This window comes from Phalaenopsis equestris, unplaced genomic scaffold, assembly GCF_001263595.1.
Source record: "Phalaenopsis equestris unplaced genomic scaffold, ASM126359v1 Scaffold001250, whole genome shotgun sequence".
NCBI lineage: Eukaryota > Viridiplantae > Streptophyta > Magnoliopsida > Asparagales > Orchidaceae > Phalaenopsis > Phalaenopsis equestris.
In genome coordinates, this window is record NW_018165689.1 from 80,268 (window position 1) to 101,309 (window position 21,042).

General features: G+C 40.0%; 2 protein-coding genes across 3 annotated transcripts in view; one reads left to right on the plus strand and one right to left on the minus strand.

The window, feature by feature from the left end:
- The window catches only part of LOC110033667 (protein FAM135B-like), a gene marked incomplete in the record, with an annotated part of 63,419 nt that overhangs the window by 40,335 nt on the left and 2,042 nt on the right, over positions 1-21,042 (plus strand). The window contains 4 exon segments of one of the 2 annotated variants that reach the window (XM_020737723.1): positions 2,257-2,515; positions 2,592-2,797; positions 10,078-10,125; positions 20,587-21,042. In XM_020737723.1, the coding sequence (XP_020593382.1) occupies positions 2,257-2,515; positions 2,592-2,797; positions 10,078-10,125; positions 20,587-20,877 (804 nt within the window). 2 annotated transcript variants of the gene reach the window in all.
- LOC110033666 overlaps positions 20,900-21,042 on the minus strand; it is a 1,308-nt gene continuing 1,165 nt past the window's right edge. Inside the window, exon 2 of the mRNA XM_020737722.1 lies at positions 20,900-20,969. Coding sequence (XP_020593381.1) covers positions 20,900-20,969 — 70 coding nt within the window. The remainder of the gene's footprint in view (positions 20,970-21,042) is intronic.

Below are 21,042 nucleotides of genomic sequence, written 5' to 3' on the forward strand. Positions count from 1 at the left end.
AGGCTAAGATACGAGCCCCCAACCACCCTCATGTGTCTAGCCACTCGATCCCGCACTGCAAGGTAGATGCACTCAGGCTGGATCAAACCCGTGACTCCAAGAGACGTACGCTAGGCTGCACTACTAAAGAATCAAGGCGAGCGGCGCACACACACACACAAATACACACAAATACATATATATTTATATATATATATATATATATATATTTATTGCCAAAATAAAATTTTCATTGATGGGAAGAAGATACGAAGGTTTTAGTGAGCGGGTGCTTGGAACCCACTCAAAAGGCATAGAAGACTCAGAAGGTAACCAAAAAGTTACAAGTATACCTCAAAAAAACCTGGACAATTTTCCCAAAAAGTAAAAATGGTCATCCAGAGAACTTAATCATGATGAGTAGGGAGTCGAGCACAAAACTATGATGAGGGCTTTAACCTGAAACGAGCAAAACATCTTCCTGTAAATTCCTGAGTTCATTTAGTCCTTTTTTCTTCTTTCTGTTTTGTAAACTTTCTAATGATCTTCCAAGGGTTGTCCCTTCTTATCACTGAATCGATCATCAATGGGGGCTATTTCTATCTGTTGCACACCTTGAACTTGACACTCCGCCACGGTTTGAGTGCCCTGAACATCAACAATAATTGTTTCCATAGCTTATAGAGCATCATCTGGCACCAAAAAGAGAGTATCCTCATTTTTGGCAACATGAAGGGGTTGAGGTAGTGAGGCGTGCTCCTCTAGGGCAAAATCAGGGGCAATATCCTCTCTAGTTGCAGTTTCCACCATATTTGCTGGTGGAATAAGTGCTTCTTGAGTAGTTAGGTGAGACACTTGAGGTTGGGGTTTCAAGTTAGGGTGGAGTCTGAAACATTTTTCAAGTGTGTCCAAACATCTTATAATGGATGCAATAGTATGGTCTTTATTCCATGACAATCTGTTGCTAGTACTCGTTATGTGCAGTGTCAAGCCAAATTTCCTCAATGTTAGGTAAAGTGATATCTCTCTCCACAAGGATTCTGGCAACGTATGTATAATTTCATTGGTCTCCCAAGTATGACCCCAATGGGATAAAAGACATGATAATTGAAAATATGCAACTTAAGCCCAGGTAACTTAAACCATATCGGTACTGTAGGTGGTTCTTGGTTTGGTTCAAATTCAAGAGACCACTTGAGCAACTTCATAGATTTTTCTTCAATGGTGAGGTATTTTCTGGAGAATTTCCTAGCATAGTCTTCGTCCTTAGTCAATTGTATTATCACATGTCTCTCATCAAAGAGACCAACCTTCCATTGTCCTACCAGTTTGAGATCCTCAAAAGCATTGCAAATAACCTCTATTTTGAGATGCCCCTATTGAAATTTTCCAATGAGTATGAAATTGCATTTTCCAATCAGAGTAGTGCCTTCGAGACCTCAAAAAAATAAGAGTGGCCTTACCACCATTCCTACAAGTCCTCTTAACGAACTGACAATCGGCTATCTATTCAAGAGAACCATGATAGATCTGAGAAAACACCACATGGTCGACAACCTTCTCAGAGTCTAGACCCTTTCCAAGCTCCTCAACAAAGGATTTTTTTGCCTAAGTACTGATTCGAGGGCGGACCCGTGGCCATCGAAGCAGCAGAGAAAAAACAAAGAAAGAAATGAGGAGTTGAAGCTGAACTTTGGAGTAGAGGATCACGCTACTGTCGAGCTGAGTCGAGGAGGAATGCGAAGGAGGAGCTTCGATTGTGTCCTAGCTATGTCGAAGAAGAAAAGTTGTGCGGGACGTAAAATCGAAGCTATCGAATCGAGCCTCTGTTGCAGGGAGAAGTCGGGGTTGATGTTCATGCGGAGGAGGATGACAAATCTGCAATGACGCAGCCCCTTCCCAGTCTTTTGTGAGAGGTGATGAAATTGCTTTGACGCAAACCTCTACCTTTCTTCGAGCACGACGAAACGACGAAATAGGATATGTTGTCTACCGGCTTAAAGGTATCGAGGGCTACTCGAGTCGTCATGTCGCGACCAGAGTAAACCCTAGTAGAGAAAACCTATTGAATATATCTATATACATATATATATATATATATTATTTTCTACGAAAATGTGCTCATTCATATTTTTTTCTGACATAATATCAGGAGCATTGGATGATTGAAGCTGCACTTGTATTTACTAGAATGGCTCTATTTTCTTACTGTTATTATATTGATTGTATTGCTTTCATGGTTTCTTGATTCCATTTCCCAAATATATGCCAATACAGGGACACCATCTGGATCTCCGTTTAGTTAGGAATCAGTGGCTGTTGCTAGATCCAGGTACTGAGTGTCTAATGTCAGAGGTTAATGAAGAAAGAACTTCGGGAGACTTAAGGGAAATGGGAAGCAGATTGGCTGAAGAAGTGACTGTTTTTGTTAAAAAAAAGATTGACAAGCTTTCAAGATATGGAGGTTGCAAGGACTTGAAGCTTAGTTTTGTAGGCCATTCTATTGGAAACATTATAATAAGAACTGCCTTAGCAGGTTTTGTCTATAACTTGAAACTTAATTTGTGCATACTAATCAAATATTTTTCTGAATACCATGTGTAATTTTACAGACAGGTTGTTTGATCCGTATCATAAAAACCTTCATACGTATATGTCAGTTTCTGGGCCGCACTTGGGGTACTGGTACAGCTCGAACTCCTTGTTCAACTCTGGTTTGTGGGTATTGAAGAAACTCAAAAACAGTCAGTGCATCCATCAGCTTACTTTCAGTGATGATGCTGATCTCCAGAATACTTTCTTTTACAAGCTGTGTAAGGTAATATAAACCACCTTTTCAATATTTTCCAATACCTTTAATTAATCAATGCTGGCAATAATTTAATATTATTATTGATCTTGTTGTTAAATTGATCACAATTCTCTTCATGAGCAAGTCTAAGATTGTAAATTTATGAGATAACTTTCATTTCATCATCGTCTCTTCCCAGGTGCGATTGGTATTTTTGAATTTCATTTTAGAACCAACTATTGTTGTCAGTTTCAATGCATCCATTAATTTTATGATTATCCGACCCTTCAAGAGTGAATGGGAAATTCTCTTCTATAATGTGTAAGGGTATAGAACTCTAGATTTTTTTTAATCTGAAACCCCTTAAAGAGAGTTCATGTGTGTTGGTGAACAGTTCAATATAATTTGCAGCTATATTTTTCGGAAGTATTAGACCGAGACCCGGAATGCATTAGCTCTTATTTATTAGAAGGAAAAAAGTAACTGTCAATATTAAAAGGAAAATTGAAATTATCATTATTAAAAGGAAAAATAAACGATGTATGCTAAAAGTGCTTTTGGCTGCATTTTCGTTCAGTGGGAAGGGAAAGTTATGATCCTATTTGATCAAACTTATGCTTTAATATATGATAATAACCTTCTGGTAACTGGTGGGCAGTCCGCCTTTTTTTTTCTAGTTTCTGCAAAATATTTTGTTGTCCTGTATATAGTGGCGACTTTAACAACTCTAATCGTAAAAGAAGTCTACCTATCCCGACCAGAGGCCCCTTGTCACCAATTCATGAATTGCATCGTCTAAAGGAGCCTCGGTAGCCCTAAGGTCAACAGAATGAAACTCTAAAACCTATGACCCTCTGTAGGTAGAAGGAAAAGATGGGACTTAGACCTGTCGAAGTGGCGACAAAGCCATTGGAGTGGAAAGAAAAGAGGGGTATGACTAATGAAGCCGAGACACTCTTGTAAAGGACTTATTCTCCGTCTGGGTCGGGGAAGCTTCTAACACCCTAGACAACTAATTAAGTAGAAATCTTATGTTTGATCAGACGAGTTAATGAAGCGTGATGACTTCTCCTAGGGACATGCAATATGCTGTTGTTATCTACACAAGTCCTAATATGGAGACCCTATTAGTCTTGACTTGGGTGATGTCATGTTATGCAAAATTATTCTAACTCTGATCTGAAGGTCATGCAGGAAAGTAAAAGCAGGGTTTGAAAATCTTTGGACTACTTTAATTCTAAATTTTGATTAGTATTAATCTTTTATTAGGATTTTTATAGAAAATTTAAAAATTTATGTTATTAGGGGGCCTAAATTATATTTGTTGAGAGTCTAGATAAGCCACAACTCAAAAAAAATGAGTAGTTGACAAACACACAATAAAGTAAACAAGCGAAGTATGAATAATAAAAGATTGAATATTGTTGGATCGATAACATATCCCAAAAAATAGAAAAAAAAAAGAGCAGACCGGATATATAATTTTGGTTCTAATTATATACATTAAAGAGATTTAGAATTAAGCTACAAGACATGAGCCTGTAGTTTCTGATCCTTGTCACGTGGTCCCGCCCATTAAGTGTATCAGAACTAGTGCTCGTACCTTATTTCGAATACGGACCTGAGCCTGGGGACTCTAAAGATACATAACAAAAGTAAAAAAGGAATCGATTTGCATGAAAACTGGGTTAGTATAACTACATGCAACATAGTGAACCATGCCTCGTTGGAGGAGGCAAGAAGATCGCCCATAATATATTAGTGCGCATGTGTCACACCCCAGCGAATACACAAAAGGCAACACACTAAAAGATGTCTGACTAGGACAACAAAATCAACAGAGAACAATAGCTAGAGATAAAAAAAAAAACAACATAGCTCTCTAGTCCTAGCCTAGCACACTATCAAATGTTTAGTGTTCGAGTCACAACATCTAAGTGTGTGCAAAGGTGTTGACAAAGTCTGGCGTATGTTTTGATGAGATGACCGACCTCAACCCCATCCTAAGGATCCAAAGATTCTAAGGGGTGCCACTAGATGCTATTTTTGCATTTACAAAAGCTTTAAAAGATTAACACTACGTGTGATCTAAGCTAAGGATGCATGTAATCTCAAAATAGATTTTGAAAGTATGAGGCCTACGTAGTAAAAAAATATAATTTTTATTTATATTTAAAAAAAAAGGTCTTTGGAGAAGAAAGAATTATTTATATTTTAAATAAAGGTCTTGGAAGAAGAAAAACCTCAATAACATCTATTAGACCCTTTGGAACCTTAGCACAACATAAGCGTGCTAGTCACAGTGCAATAGCTAATATTACCCATTGAGACATCCTCATAGGCAATACTTGTTGTCGCTTCGTGATCTGCAGTCGGTGCCTCAACTATGAATCTGATTCGCCGTCGAGACAATCAAGAATGCACATGTGGATGCAAAGTGAGTTAGTACGTTGTGGTCGCTTTGTCGAGGCGGGAGTGATCACGAGAACAAATATTCATCACAAGTGTACAGTGGCATATACGAGTGATGAATATGTCGACATTGTAAAGATGTACATGCAGGGCACACTGCACAAAAAATATTGCGCTGGGTCACATAGGTTATAGGACGCTATGGGGGAGAATTACACCTTGCTCCAATTGCGACGAAACAGACATACATATGACTGACATATACATGGTATGGCACACTATGCAATCAAACAAGCACACGCTTCATGCAGAGGAACGTGCTCGTGACAGCGTAGGGTGCTGTCACGGGGGATGAGTAATACCCAAGCTTGCTGAAAGTCGCATACCCGAGTGAAAGTGCATTGCTTTCTAGGCAGGTTCAGAGGCTAGGACGCATGAACCTTGTCTAGTATTGCTATGACAATCCTATGGGGCTTCGAAATGGTGCAGTAGGAAATGAAGATGTGTGATTCTCGTTATGTAGAATCACACGTTGGGTAGGCTTGGCGTGCAAGCCGTCCCTACAAAAGGCAAATGAGTGTGGAACTGAGTGTGTATGGACATGAGCTCAGGTGCAAACTAAATGCATATGAAATGCAAACATGCAACATGCTATGCAAAAAGACATACAAGGGTGCACGAGTATGAGTGTGAACGCGCAAGGGCGTGGTATACGACGACATAAGGGTGCTAAGAAACAAGGCACGTAGTAGTGTGCCGAAGTAGGGCATAGACACTCACTATGAGCATAAGAGGTTATATGCTCACAGGAGCACGACAGAGTGCAAGTGTGATCAAGCAGGCAATGTGTAGCAGAGATGCAATAATGCACCATTTGCATGCAATAATCAGTCAATCCAAACTGGCTGGTGATGGTCGATCGGTTGAAGCGATGGGGACGATCGATCAAGTCAATCAGGACGGTTGCAGTCGATCGTTCAAGTCGACGAAAGGGGTCGGTCGAGTTGATATGGCTGGTGGTGGCGGCCGATTGGTCAAATTGACATGCACGATCGATCGAATCGATCGTGCTTCTCATGATCGATTGATCGAGTTGACGAAGAGGGTCAGTCAGGCTCGTAGGTCAAACCGACTGATACGGTCGATCGAATCAATCAGGCCGGTGGTGGCCGTTCGTTCAAGTCGACGAATAGGGTTGCTGGAGCCGATCAGGCAGGTGGCAGCTGATCGTTTGAACTGACTGATACGATCGAATTGATCGGGCTGGTGGTTGTCGATCGATCGAGTTGACGAAAAGGGTTGGTGAAGCCGATCGAGTCAGGGACGGCCGATCGGTCAAACCGATGGAAACGGTCAATCAAATTGATCGGTCCAGAAGTTAATCGATTAAATTGAATGATATGTGCGGTCGGTCGACGACACATGCTAAAGGGGGTGTTTTTGATTCAATTTAAAAAAAAAAAATTAGGTGATACACATTTCGTGAATGCAAATTCATTTAAGAAATCACACTCAATTGGTCTTGACGACAAATCGAGCTCGCCCTAATGACCTCACGGGATCCCTAAGGCGGGATGGTTATGAATTCGTCGATCAACCGCCGTGTGAAGCAACGATTGAACGCCTCTATTCACCTGGCATGTTGTTGAGGAGCCTCATGAAGGGAAACTTTCGTAGTCTAGGGAACGTCAAAGTTCACGAGAATTTTCGTTGTTTAAACCTAAAATTGATTTCATCCTCCCCATCCATAGAACAAAATTGCCGGGCAAATGTGGGATTGCCGGAATCCCGATTTTTGGGGTTTAGGGGGCTAGAATTTGGTAGGTTTTCGCTCTTGGATTCGTAGGTGGATCACAAAAAACTCTTGACCTATGAGTTTCTTTCTAGCACAAAATCCTAACCTAATTCCTCTATCATCCAAACCAAAGGGGCTCACTAGAAATGAAATTGCAGGAGGCTAGAGAGTTCTCATCTTTGCAATGTTGGGGAAACGTTCTCTTTGCTCGCCTGTGCTCCGATCACATCGCTTGTAAAGATGAAGCTCTCCTTCACGTTGAGAGTCCAGTGAATACGAAGTAGTCTTTACCACTTCACTCTTCTCTTGGGGGAAATGAAAATGGAGGTGGAAAATGTAGTCTTTACCACTTCACAATTTTAGTTTTTATTTAGCTTCCAACGTAAAAAATGATCTTTTCCAGAAAAGGAAGGTGGCACTCGACATGCTTGTCCGACATGCAAAACTTTAGCTTGGACAAGTGGCTAGCTCAGGGGAGTAGCCTAGGTTGCCCAAAGTTCAAAATGGTCCCCAAGTTCAGCTGTGGGGACCAGCTCAATTATTGAGTAGGTCAGGGCTTGGTGCGGGTGTGCCCACTGCATGCAGTCAGGTGCGGGCACGCCCCAAAATTGCCTTAGCGCGCTGCCATTACGGGTTCCCAACGCTGGCCCAACACGAGTCTCGCTCGGGTGCGCCAGACAGAAGGCTATCGTGGGTTCTCCCAGATTTGTCGCGGTTGCGCTTTGTTCTTTGTTGCCCGATGCAGACCCAACATGGATCTGTGTGGGGGTGCTGGACCAAAAAAAGGCACGGGTGCGCCTCAGAATGTCCCGGGCATGTTTGGTTCTATGTTTCTTGGCGTGGATCTAGCGCAGGGCTGGCATAGGCGCGCCCAGCCTGATGAAAGCGTGAGCGCGCCAGGATGTGGTTGGCCGGGGTTGGCCGGGGCTGGCCGGAGCTGGCCTAGCCCAAAAGAGGGGAGCGCCAGGACGCGGCACAGGTGCGCCGAGGCCAAAACCTGCATGGTTAAGTGCGATGCTCTTCAAGTCACTCGACCGGATGTTTACAAGTCTTGGGGCACTCCGGGAGAGTGAAATATCATCTTGCAGGCTTGACATCAAAAAATGGTGCCAACAATCTATAAATTATAAACTTAATGATTGCATAAAAACACACCTAGTTTCTTGCAAAGCTAAAATTAAATGCATATATTTTTAAATTTCTTAAAACATGCTATATGGAACTGATTAGTCATCATTTTCTTTCATTTCCCTAAATCTCTTCCCCCTTTAGTTTGAATTTCTTTATCTTTGAAATCTTCTTTTTCTTTCTCCTCTGACGAGTCTGTTTTTGTCTTTTTCTTGTATAACACTAACAATGGATTCATGTTGAGATAAACAAGCCCTTATTATGAATGAATTTTTCTTTGTTTTTGATGTTCTAAATCTTACATAATACTTTCAATTAACTTCTGATACATCTTTATATAACTTTCATATATATTTTCACCATCAAAATATTCCTAACCAACATTCTTTTTCCCTCATTAAAACCACACAACTTTCATTAATACAGATACAAACAAATTTGATCAATAGAATCTTCTTTTCTAGGTTTTATGTACTTGATTGACACTAAGGCTATGTTTAGCGTAGCTGCAGCTTTCCTGCTTTTCAGCTGCAGCTGTGCTGTTCCAGGAAGCTGCTGTGGGGAAGTTGCTGCGGGGAAGCTGACTGGTTGTTTGTTGCAGCTCTGTGAAAACAGCTGTGGATCAACTGTTTCTAGAAAAAATAGTCATTCTGTCCCTGTTTAGTTAAATTGTTTGGAACATAACAAATACAACCTTATATACGATACATCAGAATCAAATTCACTTTACAAGATAAACATGCAAAATATAGTTAAATGATACACCAGAATAGGAAGACAAGAACAAGAAGAAGAGGAGGAAGACGACTAGGAACCGTCACGGGCCGGAGAAGAGAAGGGGAGGGGAGAAGATCGCGGGTTCTTTGTTTCGCGGGATCAACTTCCAACTGTGTTAGGGCTTGGCACAAGGGGCACGGGGTTAAAAGCCGTGTCGACGAAGTTGGGGTGTGGTGTATAGTTGGCTTTCCGCATTCGCACTAAACCGCAGGAAGTGGCGACGACACCGCCACATCAAACGGGAAAAAATGAGCAGCGGTGGGGTGGCCCCCCCCCCCCCCCCCCCAAAAAAAAAAAAAAAAAAACAGATCATAAATCATTTAAACAGTTTTGATCTAACCAATTTCTCTTCTATTTGTAAATATGTAGTAATAAGGTCATATTGAAATACATAAGCTATGGGAATTAAAATTTGTGATCGAACGTTTATTTTATGATTTTTTGTGGCTTTTAATCAAAATCCTTTGCCTTGACTCGAAGTGCATTTCAATTTATTTGAGAAAATAACCTCAATTTGTGATAAAATGCTCTTATTTTTAAAGCTTGAATTTAAAGATATTATAGCCGGCCATTTGTCATACATTCCACTTAATTCTTATTCATTTACATATCTACGGCTATATTTATACTAGCCAAGTTTTTCATATCACCTCAAGAAAAATCACTATTTTAACTTTTAAAAAGTGCAATGCACCTTTTTATGCATATGTAAGGTGATATATGTAAAAAATGAAGTTTGGATGGCAGATATGTAAATATATAAGAATTGAGTGATATTTATGTAAATATTCCTATTATTTATTGAAAAGGCGTAAATGAACATACCAACATTTATTTAACAAACTGGAGTAAATGAACATACCCAAATGAGACGAGTGAAAAGCTGCAACTTGCTTTTTGAGCGCTTCTTGCAAACACTTTAGTGATTGACAGAGCCAAGCAGACACCTACTCAACTCACGAAGTGTGAGAAGGATGCTAAGTGGAGGTCTCTAGTGTCTCAGCACATTGTTATCAAATCACGTTTTAGTACATGCGTTTAGCAAACCTGATTTCATGCTTGAGAGTACCTGAGATGGAAAACTTAACCCGCTGTCTTTATATTTTAACTTTCTGCTTTTTCATCTTCTACAATTTTGTTAGTTACACTTCAATTTGTAGAAATACTTAAACCTGTTTTTTATCTTATTCAGCAGAAGACCTTGGAGAACTTCAAGAATATTATCCTACTATCCTCTCCACAGGTATTCATTTGACACATACTTTTTTTAATAAAGATTTATTTATTTATTTTTTATTTTTTTTGAAATGTCAGATAGTTTATGTGCATATAAGTGATATTCCATTTTCTTGATTTTCTGAGCTAGTCTGTTTTGAATTTAGTAAATAATCTTGTTTCATGTTTTGGTTTTGTATGTTCTTTTTAGAGTTACTAAATGTTGAACTCATTCAGTCATTCTATCCAACAAAGCATTGCCGCACTGTCCTTTATAATTTTAAATCATGCTCTTGGATGCATTTGATGTGTTTAGAATTTGACTCTTTTCTCATATTGTTTGAATTTTAGGAATTATAAGTTTCTTTTGATGAACAATGGGTTGCTGATATTAATATTGCTCCCATCGGGAGGATTTATATGCTTGCTTTGGCATAATATTCTCCCCCAGTTCAAGAACTACACACTTTCTAACTACTATGATCTTGCTTTCTTGGGTTCTAAGGATGTCACCTGAACTCCTTTCTGACCCAGGAGGTTTAGTGAACCCATTGTATTCGGTTTTATGGATCCTCTTGACCATATTTAGTTAGCTTGGATTGTGTGTTGGTTGATTTTCTGTTCTATTAATTTGTTTGAAGGAATTCTAAGGGTCAATTGCTACTGCATGAAAGAGTTTAGGGCTGCGTACATGGTGCGAGTATGAACTTCTCCCACGTAAGCTTGAGTAAATTATTATAAACCTTACATAATATAGAACTTCTGCTGCTGCCCCCACCTAGCTGATGCAAATCTGATGCTCTTTAGGCAGTAAAAATGCTCAATCATGTGTTTTAATATTATTTTAGTCTTCTATATTTCTTTGTTTTGGTTTTCCCATTTTTTAGCATGCCTACGATGATAGTGTTTATGAGAACAAGATGTGTTTTTTTGTATTTTTTTATTATCTTGATCTGTTTGGTTATGCCGTTAGTTGTGTTGATTTAGCTTTCATTGGATTTTCTAGCTCAATTTTCTTGATCATTTGGATGTAGCACGTGATTGGTTCTTGTTATTTTTCTGTCACCTATTCAGCTCTAATTTTGAAAGGTTTTTACCGCTCTATTATTTTTACCGCTGCACTCAGCATCTCTAACTTGCCATGCTATAGATAGAGAGGTGGGATGGTTGTTGCCATAATTGCTGGGTTGTTTTGCTTTCGGCAAAATTTTCTACTATCGTCATGTTTGCATACTTGTAGTGCACTTCTAATTTTCTTTTCTTACTGTAGCAGAGAATCCGAGATTGCTGGAAATGAGATTTTGTAGTTGGAAATTTTTCTTGCTGAAATTAAGGCTAGAAAGTTAATGTTTTTATGGTAATTTAAGTTTGATGTATTGAAAATTGTAATTTCAAGCCATAATTTTTGTTTTTTTTTTGGATCAAAATAAGGCAATTTTTGTCAAGCCTAAGACTTAGAAGCTATGAATTGTATAATTTTGTGTGTGTGTTTTCGTTTGTTTTTATTTTCTTGCACATATGATCTTAAATTTACATAGTGTATCCTAGATTGTAAAAAAAATTTGAATCACTGGCCCTTTTAATTTGATAAATTTTTTGTAGGTTTTTTTTCTGAGCTACACATCTTTTTAACTCCACCACAATTTAGAGGTAATTTGGTTGAGTTATTTGTGATGTTGAAGAAGGAAGAAGAGGAAGCATCTGTGTTGGGAATTTTTTTTCTTACGGTGTTTTTTGGGCCGCCGTCATAATTTCATTGGGATATTATTTGCATGTTGTTTATCTAGAAATTGTTATGGTGAAATTTTGTATTTAATAAGCATCCCTACTAGAATGTGGTCATAGTATGAAAGTTGCTCTCTTACTTTGTTAAAAAAGAAAACATTTATAATACATACAAAAACTTTTAAAAAGTTTGCTTTTTCCATAACACCTATAGACGAACCCTTGGCCATATTGGAGATAAACTGAGAAAAATTAAGGACCGAGGAAAAAGATGAACGAAGAATTGAATGGTATAGTTGGCTGAGCAGCTGGGGCTGGTGCTTCATTTTGTCCCACAGAATGGAGGCGACATAGCTATTCAAATACAACACCACCATAGCCACCATAACTAGTGGATAGTAACAACAACTTTTGACAAGGAGAATCTAGCCGACTGAGAGGAAGCTAACAGTGAAGGAGCAATGCTCGCTCTCGACCATGCAGAAGAAAGGCAGACAAATTCTCTTTTTTAGCTCGAGGAAATCAAGATGCATTGCTCGCTAACAAACTCGACCGAGAGAACAATTTCACTCTTGGGAACCTTGTACTTAAGATTGTCGATCCAGCTGCTTGCGAACAGTCGGCCTGTAAACTTGACTAGACTTGGGCCGGCCCAAGTCTAGTCTAAACCAAAGGGTTGCCCTTGAAGCGTACAAGCTTACACTAGCAAGGGGGTCCTTCATACATGGAGCATAGATGATCTCAAGTGTTTTTTTCCTTAGTAATTTATTATATGATTGTATCAATCATATGAAAGATAATAGAAAAAACGGTTTCATTCCAACAAACTTATAATTTTTTTCCTTAAGAAATATTAAAAACCTGAGTTGGCTGATTGAATGTGTAACCTCAGGATTGAACAACACTCGGGGAACTCGAGGAGTTTGTGTGCCTCAATGCCTAGCCAACACTCAGCAGACTTGAACTCTAGCAATAAAACTGACGACGCTGATTCGCTTGATTGGCATAATGTAAGACCAAATAGCCCGCAATGATCACACATCGTAAACCTGTCTCTAAACTTGGTTAGATATAATTCTGTAGGTGATTCCTTGTTTAGTAGCGACGAGCTCCGCGAAAAGTATCGAGCAAATCACCCCAATATCGAGTTTTGGCGGCTACCCCTGCGAAAACAGCGAGAAGATCTGCTTAATAATAGGGGGCATTCTGTCAGCGGGGGAGATCCAACCAAGTGACTGAAACATGATAAGTGTACGACACGAGCTGGGCATCGATACCAAAAACTAACAATAATTAAGCCATTTGATGGTATGAAACACTTAAAACGACTGACATCGATGCAAGATGCCCGACTGACGTTTAAAAGAAAAATCGGACCCTCAACTCTCAAGCATAAAAAATCCTACATCTCTAAACTTGAGCTGGGTGAAGCTCTGGAGGTGTTTCTCTGGCTAGTAGCGATAAACTCCTTGAAGGGTAATGAGTAAATCATCACAGAAGCATGCTTCAATGGTTACTCCATTTGAGGTGGCAATTCGACCAAACGAACAAGACGGGGTAAAATAAGACTTAAATCGGGCGGAAAACATGTTCAAACCCGACTAAAAAAACTCTCTTAAAGGATGAGCAATCGACTAATGCACACGCGACACAACTAGTAAGTGATAAAATATAGAAAAGGTAAAAGTGAAATAATGATAAAAAATCGATTGAAAGCCGTATTTCATTTCATTAAATCGGTCGGTTACAAAAATTTTCTTATCATTACAAAACCTATATAAAATCTCCCAACATTTTTCATTACAAGTTTTTCCCCTGTTGTAAATAAAAGACAAAATCTTCTAAGTGTAGGGATTAGAGCAGCCAGATCAAGTATTAGGCAAGCAGTTGTTCGCCCCCTGCTCATTTTCAAACTTACCACTTCTTGTTGGAGTGGCGGAGAAAAGCTTGGTGTGTTTGTTCAAGTCGGAGTACTTTGGATCGACCATTCTGACACGCCCGAGCTGGTCGATTGCCAGCTTTGTATCGAGCCGGAGTTGCTTGGCCTAACCGTCGGAAAACTCCTCCTTAGTTTTCATTGTGGCCACCTTTTCAGATAAAACTTTGTTCTCATCTTGAATTGCAGAGAGTCACTCAAACGCGTTCTCCAACTCCTCAACCTCAACCCTCAAGCCTTTGTTATAACAACTTCTTAGCCACCTTCGATTGAGCCTTGACAATCTTGACCTTCTTCTCAGCATTGTATTCCGGCTCCTTGGCATCGAGGTAGCGGGAAGTCAAATGGAGTGTGGCTGTAAGGCCCATCAGTTGATAATGATAGATGGGATGATAGAGGTCCCGAGGGTCGTAGTTTTCTAATTTTCTATCAAAATTTTCAGACCTAAGAACGTCAGAAATGGTTGAGGCGTACTTGTCGGTGCCTAAGCTGCTAGGGTACCAATCCCTCTCCATGTGCAACAGGGCAAAGTGAGAGTCTTTGGTGACAAAGACCTTTTTCCGCTCTTTTTTGCATGAGGCTTTAGTCGCCTGTAATTGGAGGCAGGGGAAGTTCAGTGCTCAATTCACCCATTGGGGCCTTGCCTTTCTTGCGTCAGGCTTCATCAGAAGCTGTGGGCTCAGCCTTTGGAGGCTTGGGCTCTACTCGTGCCTCTTCTTCTTCAGATACCTGTTAAGCGGCTGCGAATATTTCAAATTCTGGTTCAGGCTCAACAAAAACCTTAATGGAGTCGACCGGCCTCCCCACTTGCAGCGTTGTCAACGAAGGTGATGGTGGTCGCTTATCGGGGGTCGCCGACTCCTTATCTCTTTGTTTGTCCGAGAGTCTTCAAAATTAGTCCTCAGATAGCTTAGAATCTGGTCTCCCTCTTACTCACGAGCCCTCCAAGAACCTCAACTAATCAAAGTAGGTTTTCGCTCGATCAAAATTAGCTCTTCAATGGAGATCTTTTGAATTACTATCATAGTTTTAGAAACAGATTGAGTATAGTCCGAAGCTGGTATCACAACGTTAGGGTGGACAATCACTTTCTCCTCCCTTGCCCTTTCGACAACCTTACTGTCGAGCCGCCTTCATGCACAACTTTTTCTGAGTAGGTTGCGAGAGTTTTTCCATCTGCTTCTTCTCCTTGGTAGCATCCGATGCCACCCAAAGCTTCGTAGTTTTGGCCCCAAAATTGTACATGTTCAAGACTTTGTTCACGACCACCTCGGCGATATACTGAACCACAAACTATTGCCTTCCTTTGGTAGTCAAGGTTAGGTCCCGAATCCGGGGCGACACGAATTTCATCTTCTTATAGTCCCCTCTAGACTGACGGGTTTGAATCCCCTAGTATTTGTCCGGCCTGAGAATGAATTAACACTCCTAGTCATTGATCCTGTTTTTAAGGCAGACCAAGTGGAATTTTTGGGTCGACTTGAAGACCACATAAGCTTCTGGCTCCACTTGGAAGGAGATGTAGAGAAAGAGTTTCTGAGATGAAGGGATTTCCCACTGTCAATAGCAGACCACGTATGGCATGATGACCGCAATCGAGTTTGGCTTGATTTGGGCTTGGGCATGGACTTGCAGGACTAAACAGGTTGACCTAATGTCGGCCAGCTCCACCCGAAGAGCCTCAGCTCCGTCGAGTGCTCTTGCTTTAGGGCTGCTAGCTCCTCTCGGAGTTCCGTCATCTTCGAGTCCAATTGCGGACGGCCAGTTCCCCTTTTGGGGCCTTTTTTAGGGACGACCGTGGCGTCATCCGCTTCTCCCTTGCTTTGTGCCTGGGCCTGGGTTCCCTCAACTGTGCCACGAGTAGGAACTTGATCAACACCTGGTAGTGGCAAATGGACGCCCAGGATTGCATCAACGGTATCAACAAACAAACATTAGTACATAAAAGCAACTTCTAACCATAACGAATCGTCTCCACTTACCTAGGGTGCAATCTAACTCGGACCACCGAAACGAAGGATAACTATCACCAAGCATCGGCGGGGGCACCCGCAGCTTCTTTTCCATGGTCTGGTTCAAAAATTGTAACCCCCTGATCTTGTTGGGTGCCCACCGTTTTGTTCCTGAGGCCTAGTTCCATTACCATTGTCCTCCAATCTTCTGGCAGTGAAGCTCCAGTCGTCCCTTGGGCAGGTTGTTCAGTAGGCCGATCACGGGCCACAACAGAGAATTTATCAGTGAGTCGGACAACACATACTCGTCTCTGAAACTTTCACCAGTTTCTTCTTGTAGACTTGTTGCGCAAATCGCCTTTACCTTCTAGTCGATTCCCTTCTCTTGGCCTCTTTGTCACTCCGTGCTTCTTCCTATCCTCAAGCAGGCTTACTTTGCCCAACTTTTTTTTCAAGACTTCTCTTCTTCGAGGTTGCTACCTCCTTTTTGCTTCTTCTCAAGTTCCTTCTCGAAATGAAAGCATGACACATAAGCCCTGAAAGCTTTTACCATCATTTCCTCGGTAAGGACGTGATCCGCGAATTTCTTGCCGTTCGCCATGGAAACACTCTTGAAGTTGATTGCTAAAAGACACATTTTCAAACAATGCAGACAACAAAAACACAAACCATGCCCTATTTATTGAAGGTCGTGAACACGGAAATCAGGTAGTTCATTTATTAAAATATTGATTACAAAATAAATGAATCTGATTTTTGCATCAACTTTTCTTTTTTTCATTGAAACACAAATTTCAAGAAGCAAGAGGATCAAATAACTAAATATGTGTGTGAGAAATGTGTAGACGCGAATCTAGATTAAATAACCGACTAAGAGACAAAAGTAAGGTCAATGTTGGCCCATAGAAGAAAGATCAAAGGTCACATCAATGGGAAACTAAAAGGCTTGATTAACCAACTATAATTCTTTTGGAGCAGGATTTGAATCTGGTCAAATGAAGGTTGCTCAAGTCGAAGTTCATGAACATTGAATCAAGAGAAGACATCAGCCTAACTCTCAAAACCACATTGTTGGTTGCCTCACAAGAGTCCCCAAGACTCTTCAAGAGTCCTAAGGTTCTTATCACTACACACCATGAACAATTCAGATGAATTTCCTCTCATAGGCTAGGGTACTGGTTAGATTAGGGTGATTCAACTTTTGCTTGACAACCTAGTCCCATCTTGAGGACAGGAGATTCTCATCAAGGAGTCAAGAGTTGACAGCCGAACCTTGGCAACCGACTCAAGCTGCTGAACGAAGTTGGACTACTGTAAGACAACCAGACCTGAGTCGACTGAACGAGCCTTGACGACCCAAAGACCGCTGATCTTAGCTGATAGAGTGATATGGTAGCTGAGCCATAGGCTCATTTTTTTTATACCTATAGGATCTCGTAATGCCCTCATAAAAAGCAAGGGCAAACATGAAATTGTGCACTTTATACCCCTTTATAAGGGGGCTATTTCTGTAATAACGGGAACCATTCAGTTATCAAAGAATCAGTTTTTTACTATGCACTCCCTCTTTTTATCTCTCTTTCCTTTTGTACGCTCTTTTTCTTAGACATGATTTACATTATATATTCGGATTCAACAATATATATATATATATATATATATAAAAGCTGGCTTGTGGTTTATATATATATATATAAAAGCTGGCTTGTGGTTTGTTCTAAACCCTAAAAAATTACACACCCAAGAAAAACTTAAGGAACCACAAAATCGAGATTACAACCCACCCAAAATAATCTCCAATATATACAAGTAAACTAACAGAAACCCAAAAATCAGGAGAATAGATATTTGCTTCTGATGTAAGGAAGCTTAACTCACCACGTAGGAGTAATTTAGGAGGGGGTGGAGGGACTATATCAATGACAATACACTCGAAGGAAAAGCCACTCTTTGCAAGCCAATTCGCAGGACAATTACCTTCCCTCGGGATGTAGCTCCAAATAACACATAAACCTTTAGAAATTTCACGAATTCGCTTCACACGCAGCGAAATGTTCCAAGGCACCGGTTTAGCCTTACTCAAATACTCAGTAAGTTTAAGAGAATCCATCTCCACGTGCAAACATTTCCAATTAAAGATCTTAAAAAGTTTGACAGCCAACAAAACAGCCCAAGTTTCCGATTCTAAAACACAAGACACATCACAAGGAGAGAGAAAATAGCAAAGACCCTTTCCTGTACTATCCTTGAAAACACAACCTGCACCAGCTTTATCAACAGACCAGCTGCCATCAGTATTTACTTTGAGCCAAGGTTTGCGTGGTTTCCTCCAAATCACCTGTTGAACACATTTAACAGCATTCTTCGTTCTTCTGCAGGGCATATCACGATTAACGTACTCAAAACTAGTGAAATAAGAAGCATTAGCATGACCAAATAAAACAAATTTATGAATGCAAGCAATGGCATTTGCCACAACATTATCAGCATTGATCACCATGTCCTCATGCATGGTAGAGCTAAGAACCATCCAAATAAACCAAATCGATAGATATGGAATTAATTCAGCTATATGTTTCGAGCGATTCCTATAATTCCAAGTCAATTTGCATTGCTCCAGATTCAGCCAACCATCACTGGGAATATGAACACCCAAAATGCCCTTTATAGCATGCCAAATATGCAAAGAAAACTTGCATTTAAAAAAACAGATGAATAAAATTTTCCTGCATCTTGCATGGAAGGCATTGAGAGGGGAGTCTCAACCCCTTAAGTTTTAACACATCATCAAGAGGCAGTAAGTTATGATAAGCTCTCCAAATAAAGAAGGATATAGAAGGGGAGAGTATTTTACACCAAATTGATTTACCCCAATCCACTTGCATCCACGAATGAAGGTTCCGGTACATAGTTTTAGTGATAGAATGAGAAGGGGGGAATCTAATAATCTGTTTACCTTTCTGAGATCTATCAATTTGGATATTGGAGATAGAGTTAGCAGTGTCATGCACCGCCAACTGTTTCAAGCACAATTAGGTTCCAGCTGTTATCAATCCAACAATCAGAAACCTTTAAATTAATAGTATCCTACTTGTTGATGCCACACGTCATCCATAAACCAGTTATCTTTCCAGAAGAAAATGTTTCCATCTTCAAAATTCCAACAAATAGATATCTCAGCCCAATCTCTAACCTTTATCATACCTTTCCGAATCTTTGAGTCACCCAATTTATAAGAGCTTTGAGTGGGGTGCTGTCCTCTACAGTATTTATCAGTAATATCTCTGCCTTTAACAAAAGTCGATTGATTTATAGATATAAGAGTGGGAAGATGACGTCGGATTCTAGCCACAATTATTTTGCTATTTCTTTTTTTGAGTTGGCAGCAGTAAGGTGATCCCAACCAGTCATCTCTTTCACTTTAGCAACTAGAATAATTGTAGAAGTAGAGAAAGCAATTGCACGGGTCATCACCCCTGAAAAAGCTTTGAATCGCTGAAATCACCTCCTTTTTAACCACAAGCCAATATTTTTTTTATAAAAATCAGCAGTGAAACCATTTGGGCCTGCAGATTTGTTCCCATCAATAGTGTTTAAAGCCTCCCAAGTTTCCTTTTCACTAGGAATATCAGTCTGAACAAGGTTATTTGTAAATATTCTTTGGTCTTCCAATAGAACCAGGTTAACGGGAGTTTGAGAGCCAACTCTACAAAACATCCATCTCAAAATAATTGGCCCGTGTTGCGAATATCCTCCTCAGTTAATCAGATTCCATTTTCATCCTGAATTCTTAAGATAGCATTGATTCTTCTTTTGTTTTTGATACAAGCCTGAAAAATATGGGAGTTTCTATCCCCCTCCATGAAATGCAACTCACCAGCTTTTTGCTTAAGAATATCTTCTTCACATTTAATGGAATTCAACAAATTCTTGTGAGCAGCTAGCAGGTCATCAAAAACTGTTTCATTCTCTATATCAATATTTTCCAAACGACTCACTCCCCTTCAGCTTTAATGACTTTATTGTGGATTTCATCAAAAGTTTCCTAGTTCCACGCTCTGAGAGCCTTAGCAATGCTCTTATGAAGCTTCCAAATTAGAAACCAAGCATTTCTTGCTTCAGTGGTTTTCCAACTCCTACCAACAAAGTTAACAAGGTTTTGATGGTTAGACTAAGTGTTAAGATATCTAAAAGGAGTGAACTTAGGGTTTTCCAGAAGAGAAATGTTGAGGAGAATTGGCCTATGGTTGGAACCCGATCTAGGCAAATGAGGAACAGTAGAATGAAAAGCCATTCCTGGTTTACGAGACAATTACTTGGCTCTCTTCCAACTGAAAATTGAGCCAATAAAGCCAAGATCATACAAACCATCTTCGACAAGAGAATCATTAAAACCAGACATTAAATTGGGGTCAATTGACCTCCCTCTTAGTTTTTCAGATTGGCTTGCAATCATTTTAAAATCACCTCCCGCCATCCAATTATCTTGCATACTAGAACCCAACACAATTAATTTATTCCACAGCTCCCACCTAACAACATGTATCGAGCTAGCATACACAAAAGTGGCCCAACCCTTAAACAACTCCATCTCGAAATGGACATGAAGAAATTGAGGGTCATCAATCATCACATACAAAGACATCTCCTTTCTTCAAAATAACCTAAGTTGGTAGTTGAAATTAGAAGCAAAATTGAAATTCCCAATCTTATTCAAAATATGTTTTTTGTTAGAGGTAACAAGTTGCTTTTTAAGAGTTATTTTGATAAAAATTCATATTCATGATGCATCATACCTGTAAATGCTGGCCGTATTAGTTAATAATTATCAAATTTCTACTAAACTGTTCTGCATATATCCCTTCATTGGTTTTAGGATGGTTATGTTCCGTATCATTCAGCCAGAATCGAGCTATCTCCAGCTTCTTCTTCAGATAACTCAAAGAAGGCTCAAATATTCCTTGAAATGCTCAACAACTGCCTGGATCAAATTCGAGCTCCCTCATCCAAGCAGCGAGTATTCATGCGTTGCGATGTCAACTTTGACTCATCTAACCAGGGCAAGAATTTGAATACCTTCATTGGCAGAGCTGCCCACATTGAGTTTCTGGAGACCGACATCTTTGCCAAGTTTATAATGTGGTCATTTCCTGAACTCTTCCGCTGACACTTTTCTGGCCTTCTCTTCCCTACTTCTTCTGTCGGGTAATAGCTGATGCAAACTTCCGTGGTGAAGCATGTGAGGCCAGACAAGTTGAGCTTTTTTGATATATTGTTGCATTTATTGATATTTTGTAAATTATCCCCTTCTTCGATTGTTTTTTTTTTTTTT